General features: G+C 45.8%; 1 protein-coding gene and 2 long non-coding RNA genes across 8 annotated transcripts in view; 2 read left to right on the top strand and 1 right to left on the bottom strand.

Moving 5' to 3' along the window:
* LOC107144854 (liver carboxylesterase 1-like) overlaps window positions 1-1,973 on the bottom strand; it is a 24,584-nt gene extending 22,611 nt beyond the window's left edge. For 3 of the 6 annotated variants that reach the window (XM_048792163.1, XM_015488716.2, XM_015488718.2), the window contains exon 1: window positions 1,806-1,973. In XM_048792163.1, coding sequence (XP_048648120.1) covers window positions 1,806-1,857 — 52 coding nt within the window. In that variant the 5' untranslated portion in view covers window positions 1,858-1,973. The remainder of the gene's footprint in view (window positions 1-1,805) is intronic. The other 3 variants (XM_048792162.1, XM_015488715.2, XM_015488717.2) reach the window with 1 other exon arrangement.
* LOC125612970 lies at window positions 7-2,467 on the top strand. The gene is made up of 2 exons (XR_007343466.1): window positions 7-353; window positions 524-2,467. It is a non-coding gene; the product is annotated as an uncharacterized LOC125612970 (long non-coding RNA).
* A 4,442-nt stretch (window positions 2,468-6,909) lies between these two features.
* Window positions 6,910-8,628, top strand: LOC125612968. The gene is made up of 2 exons (XR_007343464.1): window positions 6,910-7,411; window positions 7,704-8,628. It is a non-coding gene; the product is annotated as an uncharacterized LOC125612968 (long non-coding RNA).
* The last annotated feature ends 1,139 nt before the right edge of the window (window positions 8,629-9,767 follow it).

The raw sequence follows: 9,767 nt of genomic DNA, 5'->3' as shown, positions 1-9,767 counted from the left end.
CCCTCTAGAGTGGGGGGTGGGGGAGGGCAGAGCCTTGGGAGCCCAGGGAGGAGAGGGGGAGGGGGCTGGGCGAGTGCTTCAAGGAGGTGAAAGAGGGCGAAGTCTGAGCAGAAATTGGAAATCTCTGGGTGTGTCCTGTAGTAGTTCAGTGATGACCTTCAACCCAGATGAAGTGGGTAGAAGCCAGATTGCCCAGGGTGGGAATATGGGCAGATGGGGTGGGAGGCATACAAGGTGGCAACAATTAGCAGGCACCTGTTAGGTCATGTGGAATGTGCACATACTGAGCACTTTCTGTGTACCCGATGTGCATTCTAGCTGCTTTACATTATTCCTTAAAAAAGCTTCACCAGGTGAGTGTCCATATGCCCACTGAACAGATGGGCAAACAGGATTTGCAAGCGGCTTATATGAACTTCCTAAAGATGGAAATAGGATGATATTACTAGAGGCAACCAGCAGTAATCGAATGGTTCGTTTGAACTTTGGATCCTTTGTTAACCTGCCTTACACTTGGTTCCAGGCCTCCGATGGGGTAACCCAGGACCAGCCAGAGTGAAGCTGAAATCCCAGGTATCGGGGGCTGTTTGACTATTGCTGTCCGGGGCACTGCCTCTGGAATTAAGACCCAGAGAGAGACCAGTACATGACTTACCAGGTAAACTTTGGAGAGTACATTTCATTCTGACTCTCAGTTTTTCTGTCCATAAAATGGCACAGTTATATGCTGAGATCCTTCCCTATAACCCTGTAATAACCATTTTTATTTCCTGCATCTGAAGTGTTGACCTGTGAGGCCTCGACTATCCTGGAGGAACTACCTCCTGCAGGTGCAACCAATCCAGAACCCACGTCCACACCACCTCCTATATATGGTTCTCAAACTCCAGGCCAGTGTCACCTGCCCTAATGACCCAGAGCCAGGTACCAGACAACGGTGACAGCTCCTATAAACCAAAGTCCCATAAAGTAATCCCAACCAGGCAGCCCTACATCTGCTTGCCCTGCCTCACCTTCTTTCTGGTGGAGCCACAACCAAAGCCCTTCTCCACAGTCCCCACTCTCCCTCTGCATCCTGACTGGCCTCCGTGGGTCCTCTTGTGTCCCTCTCCCGCTACAGTGGGGTGGTCAACTTCCTAGGACCTGTGAGTTACAAACTGTCTTTTCAATGGCCAAGGATTCCTTGTCTTATTTTACCATGCATCAAATATCACATTGATTCATTCCATTTAAAATTATCCCCTTTATTTATCAATCCCTTTTCTGTACCCCTTTAGATGAGGCACCATTCTAAGTGCTTTTAAAAAAAACCACTCCTTTTATCCCCCCTCCAGCATGATGAGGTGGGGACTCTTTCATCCCTACTCAGAGATGGGGTAACCCAGGCACAGCTAAGTACCTGGCCCAAGGATGCCCAGCTCAGAAGTGCTCAGTTGGTCTTCAGACCTGCACTTGGCTCTTGAGATGGTGCTTTTAATGTTGTGCTGGCCACCCTCCATGTTTTGGCCAGATCTGGCCTTATAATAAAGGGGAAATTAAACCAAGCTTTAAACTCCTTTTGTGTGAGGTATGAGGTTGTCTCAGCGCTCTCCTGAGCCTGGTGGCTGCAGCTGAGGTCTCAGTGTCTTTGTCCTCCCCGCACTGGCTGGACTAGACAACTCCACGTGCAATGCCAAGTCCAGAGTGTGAGCAGCACAGCAGAAATGAACCTGCATGCCTCTTCCCTACTCACGTCTCCTCCCAACTCGGCCAGGAGAAGGGTTTCCAGATGTGCTCGCTGATGTTTGCATTTCCCCAGGACTCACCCCAAGCAGTGCTCGCGGAGAGAAAGGCCAAGACCACAGAATAGAGCCACATTCTGGAAGGACAGCAGCTCCAGGGCCAGAGAGACTCTGTGTTGTTCAGCTGCAATGCCCTGCTCCTGTCCCGGGATGGGAGACCTGCCCGGATCCCGCCCACCCAGCCAAATTGCATAATCCAAAATGGCAGAAGAACTCTCTCTTCTGAAGCCTTCATCAGGCTGTCTTTGGGAAGGCCACTCCTACCCAGAGTCAACCCACTTTTCTAAATAGTCCCCACCCAACTCTCAGAGTGCAGATGACCACAGACTCAGCCAACAATTTCTTACATAAGGCTTTCTCTCACAGGACTCTAAACTTTGCACGGTGACCTTTCCAAAGCAGGCACCAGCAAGCTGAGCCTTCAAGCAAGGCCAAGTTTTTTCCTGGAGTCCTGACAACAAGCTGGGAAATTTTAAAGCCACTCACAGCCCTAGAACTGCTCAATTGGATCCGAACCTGTCTCTCAGCTTCCCTGGGCCCAGCTCACTCCTGGGCCCGGTACCAGATGGAACAGCCCCAGAGCCCCAGAGCCCATTGAAATCACTCAAACTAACAATCCTAGCCCTGTTTTCCCCCTCTCCTCTTCCCTCCCACGAAAACCAAAATAAAGCCTCTTATTCACAGACCCCCACCTGCTCTATGACCCCAGTGCTTCCCCGTGTGACTGTGACCCCCTCCCCATGTGCACAAAGTGTTCCTAGACTTGGGAACATGGAGCAGCAAACTCTTTGTAAAGCCGGCATCTCCTCAGCTGATGACCTTGGCCTTTTCATACCTCAGTAATAATAACAAAATCTACATTTGGAAACACTGTTCTCCGGGAGTAATTCCAGAGATTGCCTATGCAGTGGACATCCAGAGATGTTCACCACATTAAAGGTGAAAAAATCAGAACGACCAACAACAGGAAAGATAATTCACTATTTACACTCTGGGATGCAACGTAGCTGTCAATCATGGAGAGATATTATTTTGAAACACTTAGTTTTAAAAAAACAAATTACCATTTCCTGTGAGGGAAAGAGATCTGGTGATTTCAGTTCTATCCCCAAGTTCTTCAGAAAGACGGCAAACTAAAGTTTTCCTGGGTACGAACCCATCTGGGCAAACCTGGGAGGAGACCACGACAGCATATTGGAAGCTGAAAGGTGGACAGAGCAGCAAGAACTGCTCTAGTAGCACAGAAGGTGGAAGTCAGCGAGTGGGAGGAGGGAGACCCCCAGCAAATACGAGGGTAGACTGGAGATGGCAAAGGACTCGCTGGATTGAGAGGTCATAGGGACCCATATAAATGGGGGTGCAATCAACCCCCCCAACAGGGATGAGAAGCCCGGTCCCCTCTTTTAGACTTACCACAAAGACAAATTTTCCCATAGGCTCTCTGCCTCTCCAATCCTAGGACTGGCTCTTGGGACTCCAAACACTTAATTACATTGGAACATCAGACATTCCATAGCAAGGGTTAGCAGAATGCCATCTCTGTATTCAGATCTGAGTTTCAATGCCAAGAAGGTTCTTGAGACTCAAGAATATGGCCACAATAATGATGACTCTTGATGAAGTCCGTGCCTGGTCACCCTAGTGGTGGCCAGGATGATGAATAAAGGTGTCCTGGCTCTTAAATGACCAACCAACCATCAGTGATCTATTTAGAGGCATGCACTTCTGTAAATCATTTCATACAATAAAATTAACCAAGGAGATGACAGTATAAAAAAAGATCAATGAACAGCAGTTATGCGGAGAACACCAAGTATTGAAAACAATACAGGATGATCCTTGTTTTCTGTCAGGAAAGCAAATTGGGTAGGTATCAAGGAGAAAGGCATGTATATTCTCATTAGAAGACATGTTCAAGAATATTCATTAAAACTATTGAAGTGGCACCCCCTTTATCCACAGAAAAGTCTCCAAAAACCTTCACCATGGCTGATTTTAGGACTGTCAGCAAAAGAGTCTCTGCAAAGGAGTTCAATGTAGATAAACTTCCTATTTTCGTGTCGCACTGTTTTATTTGGCTACTGGCCAGGAAGATATGAGCACTCCAGGTGCTGGACACCCCTTACTATGCTCACAAACATGTATCCATATAGTAGTTCGTAGAAATGAACAAACAAGGCCTCTGGCCTTGAGCTGGGCTTCACAGAGAAGTCTACATTTTTAAGATAAGTTACCAACTGGGCTCCATGGTAACAGCTGGAGGTAGAGGACAAAAAGGGGAGAGGAAGCTCTCCCCTTCTCAGGTATTGTCCTTGAAGAGTTAACTTGCCCAGAACAGTGAAAGAAAAAGCTGCTTTTATGTGAACTTCTGCAGACTGTGAACTTCTGAGCCCCTCCCCTTACATGCTGGGTTAAAACTCTGAAACTCCCTGAACTCGGGGTTCAGGGGATTGATTGATTACAGCAAAAGCTGTGCCCTCTGAACCTGGCTGCAGCCAAATAAAAGTGCTATCTTCGGTGCCTTGCCTCCTTTGTCCCTACAACACTATCTGTAATGAACTGAATTATGTCCCCCATTATGGCTTGTGTACCAGGAGTCCCCTAAACCACCTGTGTTCATATAGAAAATTTCAGAAGTGCAATAATTAGATTGGGACAGCTATAACCTAATCAGTCCAACCCAAGTGGACTGAGTGGTGGGGGCACTGCTGGAGGAGGTGGGCCCTGGGGTGGTCCATGGGAGGGCTCAGATTTTCTGTGGCCCTTTCCCTCTCTCTGCTTCTGAGCACCCATGAAGAAGCCTTCACCCTCCACCATGATGTTCTGCCTTGCTTTGGGCCCAGAGCAATGGGGTTGGCCTGCCAAGGACTGAACTCTGGAAACCTTTGGCCCAAATAAATCTTTCATCTTCCAAGTTGTCCTTGTCAGGTCTTTGGGTCACAGTGATGAAAACCTGACTCACACCCCCCACTGAGCTTCCTATCTCGAATTCTCAACCTACAAGGTGCCTGTATTTGGAGATAGAGCGTTCATGGAGGTAACCAAGGTTAAATAGGTCATGAGGGTCAGGTTCTAGACAAGGAAAATCCGTGTCCTTATAAGAAGAGACACTAGACCCTTCTACCCCACCAACACCACACACCCAGAAGGAAAATCATATGGGGACATAGTGAGGAAGTGACTATCTACAAGCCAGGAGGGGCTCCCTCCCCAGGGACAGAATCAGCCAGCACCCTCATCTGGAACCTCTAGTCTCCAGAACTATGCTAAAATAATTTGTTGTTGAAGCTTCCCAGACTATAGTATTTGGTTATGGTGATCTCAGGAGGTTAATGCATCATTCAAATGCCCAACAAGAGTAGAACAGACAAATCCAGGCAAGGTCACACCACGGATGGCTTTACAACACTGATAATGAACAAGTCCCAACCACATACGGCAGCACAGGTGACAGTCACAAATCCTGTAGGGAGATAACAGCTGAGTGATAAGAACACATGGTTCTGTTAACATGAAACACGAAACTCAGAAAAAAAAAAAATAACATACGCTGCTAGAGTCAGTAATTACCCCTGAAGATAGATGGGCAGGGAGAAGGCAGGGCCTGCAGCTGAGCTCATGACATCCCCGGTCTTGACCTGCCAATCACAAGTGTGATCCGCTGGTAAAAGTACAGTCAGAAATACTCTGTAGACTGTATGAATGTATGCGTTTATGCACATTGGTACTTTCTACCATAGGTACTAAGAGAAACCCAACTTAAATTTAGCCAAGAGAGTTATTGAATAAGTTGCCTCTCCCTGATGGAAGCTCAGAGAGGTGATGGGAGCTTCAGGTACAATCGTACGAATGGACATAGAGAGATGGTCAGGTAGACAGACGATGAGGACCTTTCATGTCGTCATTGTCACTGTTGAGTTTTGGTTTGAATAGGGTCTCAGTTTGGGGACACAGGTTTGTGGGCTGAAGGTCTAGCTTTGTTGAGCTGGTGGAACTTTTCAGAGATGGTCCTAGTGGGAGGTAATTAGGTCACTGGGGGGGGGCTCATTTTCAGAGGAGATTTACATAGTTCTTGCAGAACTGGGATAGTTCCTGTAAAAGCAGGTTGTGATTAAAAAGTCAGCCTGGCCCTTCCCAGAGAAGTTACCAATTGGGCTCCATGGTAACAGCTGGAGGGGGAGGAAAGAAAGGGGAGAAGAAGCTCTCCCTTCTCAGGTGCTGTCCTTGAAGGGTTAACTTGCCCTATGTTAACATCTCTCCATTAACTTGTTATAGTAGAAGCAAAGGTGACTCCGTTTTGTTTTGTGACTCCATTCTGTAAAACAGCCATGCCAAGTAGAAGGGTCATGACTGGGGCAAGATGTTCTTTTCCTTTTGCTATAGAAACCTTTAAGAACACAGAACTACCTAATGGGGCATTGTTTCTGTAACTAGGGTACTGGGGCTCTGTTTCTGCAACTGGGGTGACTGGGCTAACTGTGATTGGTTAGGCTTCCCTCCGCTTGACTGCACTGTCCCGCTTCTGTAACCTGGCTTGCTTGCATTGGCTAGACCCCCCCCCGAACATCCCTTCTGCGGTTTTGAGGCTTTTAAGAAGCGCCCTTGCAATTGTTCGGGGCTGATCGGGGAACAGCTTTATGTTCTGGTCAGCTGCCACTAGTGTGCTTCAATAAAGGCTTGATTCGATTATACGTGAGTGGTCTGGAAGTCAGTTTATGAAACCCCAGGATGAAGCTTTAACTATAACAAACTCTTGAGAGTAAATGGCAGAATATTGAATTACATAAACTTCTTTATAAAGTAGCCAGCATCAGGCATTTTGCTAGAGCAACAAAATATGGACTAACATGATCTTCAGTTAACAACAAAAAAATAAGTGTTTCCTCAGATCAAGGAATAAAAGCTGTCCCCTAGGTCCCCAAATGTGCTGCAGCAATCTTGTCAACATAAACCCTGCTGCCAGCTGGGCTGACCCTCAGCACCCTGCACTTTCTTGGTCATGGTTCCACCTCCCCGTTGCTGGCCATCCCCATTCCCTCCCATCCCTTGAGTCCAGCATTGAGCTCCAACCTCCCATGAAGCACAGCGAGCACTTCTTCAATGACACCCTTGTATTTGACACAATCTAGTGCCAAGGCTGGCTTTTCTCCCCTTGCCCGGCTTCCCAAGTGGGGCAGCTCCCAGGCGCATGGCTTATGCATGTCTCTCTCTCCATCTCTGCCACTGGGAACCTGGATGGAAGTGGTGACTTGTAGCTACAACCAGAGACAGAGACAGAAGTGGGGTTTGGGATTGGGCAAAAGGTCCAGAGTTCAAAGGGCCCTCGAGGAAGGCCCTCAAGAAGGTGCAGGACACCCCAGGAGGAGGGGTTGCCTTATCTGAGGCTCCTTTGAAACTTGCCAAGGAAGTGAAAAGATAAGAAAAGATAGAAACCGCAGGCCCCACCTCTGTCCTGGCTGTGGATAACATCTTTTCCCCTTTCTAAATATTAGAAGCAGGAAGCCAATGAGTGGCATTGGTTTCTGATTTAAGTATTTGGAATCATTTCTATCAGTTCAAACTCTGCAGCATCGGATCACCAGCCTCCCAACGGCCTCTCAAGGAGAGCAGCAAGTTTCCCTCTGACACAGGTAAGATGTGTGGTTTGTCCCTCAGGTTTTTCCACTTTCATTTAATGAATCAGGTACGATATTTTTGGAGGAGAAAAAGAGTTTATGAAACTTTTTTTTAAATAAATGATTTACTTTTCATAAACTTTCAGTTTATGAAACCCCAGGATGAAGCTTTAACTATAACAAACTCTTGAGAGTAAATGGCAAAATATTGAATTACATAAACTTCTTTTCTTTTAGCTTACTTTTAAATAAACTTTTCATTTATTTTACAATTAGAAAATGATTGCATATTTTATGTCTTTATCAGGATGGAAAAGCAGAGACATACAATATGGACTCGGATTGCTGATGACTATGAAGAGATGTGGCTCTTTAGGGAAGTAAATTTACAGAGCACAAGAAGAGTAATTTTAAAAGGTCCTAGCTTTTCTCCCCTAGTTTTGCTCTAGTTGCTACATATGAGAGAAAATATTTGAGCCTGGATTTTCTGAGTCTGGCTTATTTCACTGGGCATGATGTCTCCAGTGCCATCCGTTTACCGGCAAATGCCATTATTTCATTCTTTTCTATGACCGAGTAAACCTCCGTTACGTAGACAGACCACATTTTCTTGATCCATTCATCTACTGAGGGGCATCTGGGGCTGATTCATGTTGCAGGCATATATAAATGTACCAAAGGGAATTTATTTTTGATCTATGGAAAGTACCAATCAAAAATCAATAAATAAATGTGGAAAAAGACCTTCCGTAGAGGATGGAGACTAAGGGGAGGGAGGAGGGAAGATAAAAGGGGAGGGACTGTGGATCGGAGTCAAATTCCTTGCGTGTATGGTTTTGTCAAAATGGACCCAACTACTATGTATAACTATAAGGCCCTAAAAACAAAAGTCCTTGCCTCTGACTCAGTCCATCCTCTGCAGAACCGAACGCCAGAAATAACACTAAAGAATAAAAGGAGTCATTCCCAAAGGTTTTCATCAAATTATGTCCACGAATGTCCAGGATATTAAAATAGACTTTTGGGAGAGATTCTAGAAACTTGGCAAATACACATGTGACACTGTTCAGATGCAGTGGTTAGGAATCAATGGTGGACATCAGAATGCCTGAACACTGAAAAAAGGAGTCCAGGTCCTCCCCAAGAGGACTGTCCTTCAGTGGCCCTGGGAAGTTGGCCATTGGAATTTTGAAAAAAAAAAAAAAACCTACAAGTGATTCTTCTACTTACACCCCAGATAGAAAAACTTAATAAAGGAAAACAAACGAGGCCGATGACACGTGTCACACATATATTAACTTAAACCCATAAACCAATTAATTGCGTGATGACAGGAAGAAAGAGGGATGGGCCCCCGATCCGGATGAGCACGACACCTGCCCAAATTAGAAACATATGGGAGGAGGCCAGGATGGCCAGCAATATAAAAACGATGCATGTAATGTCACTTAGGATGATAGTATTATTTTTGTACTGGGTATTTAATCCAGGGGCCCTTTACCACTTAGCCACATCCCATTTCTTTTTATTTATATATTTATTTTTTTCATTTTGAGCCAGGATCTCAGTAAGTTGCTGAGGTTCTCTCTAATTTGCTGAGGCTGGTCTTCAACTTGTGGTCCCCCTGCCTCCCTCTCCTGAGTTGCTGAGATGACAGGTGCGGGCCACTGTGCCCAATTAATATGATAGCACTTTAAAAAATGGTTTGAGTGACATTTTCTAGCTGTTCATTTTTCCAAATGTCAATATAGAAATTGAAAAATTGTGCTCTATATGTGTGATAAGAATTGTAATGCATTCCGCTGTCATGTATAAATTAAAAGAAAAAGAAGAAATTGGTCGGCTGCAGCCACAGAAGCCAAGGAATTTCCAGATTGCCTGCCTGTGGCCTGGTCTTCTTCCTAGGGCCACCAAACAGCCCTGAGCAGTCACAGATGAGAGTTGGTGTATATGTACCCACCCTCCTCGTGGCTCTGCAGGGTCTCTGATGTTTGGTTTCTACCATTGCCTGTGGGTCTCCAGTGGAGTGACTGCATTTTCTCCCCAAGACTTGTGCACAGCCCACCTGTGTCCACTGACGCCCCTCCTTGTCCTCTTCTCCGCTCTTCCCCCAGGAGCCCTAAAATCATCTGCCTAAAATGACTGCACTCAAATTCTTGCTTCACAGCCTGCTCCTGGGACCTAAGCCCTAGACATGCCAGGCCACTGTGATTACTAATAGGTGTGTACACATGGGGAATTGTCATATTCTCTTGGTAAATTGACTCTTCTATTATTCTATAATACCCCTCTTTTTCCTTTTTTATACTCAAGTATCCAATATTAATAAAGCCACCCAACTTTTTTTTAAAGTACCTTTTTTTCTATTTTC

Source organism: Marmota marmota, unplaced genomic scaffold (genome assembly GCF_001458135.2).
Source record: "Marmota marmota marmota unplaced genomic scaffold, marMar, whole genome shotgun sequence".
Classification (NCBI taxonomy): Eukaryota; Metazoa; Chordata; class Mammalia; order Rodentia; family Sciuridae; genus Marmota; species Marmota marmota.
Note: the sequence above shows the minus strand (reverse complement) of the source record. Positions and strands in the feature narration are given on the sequence as shown.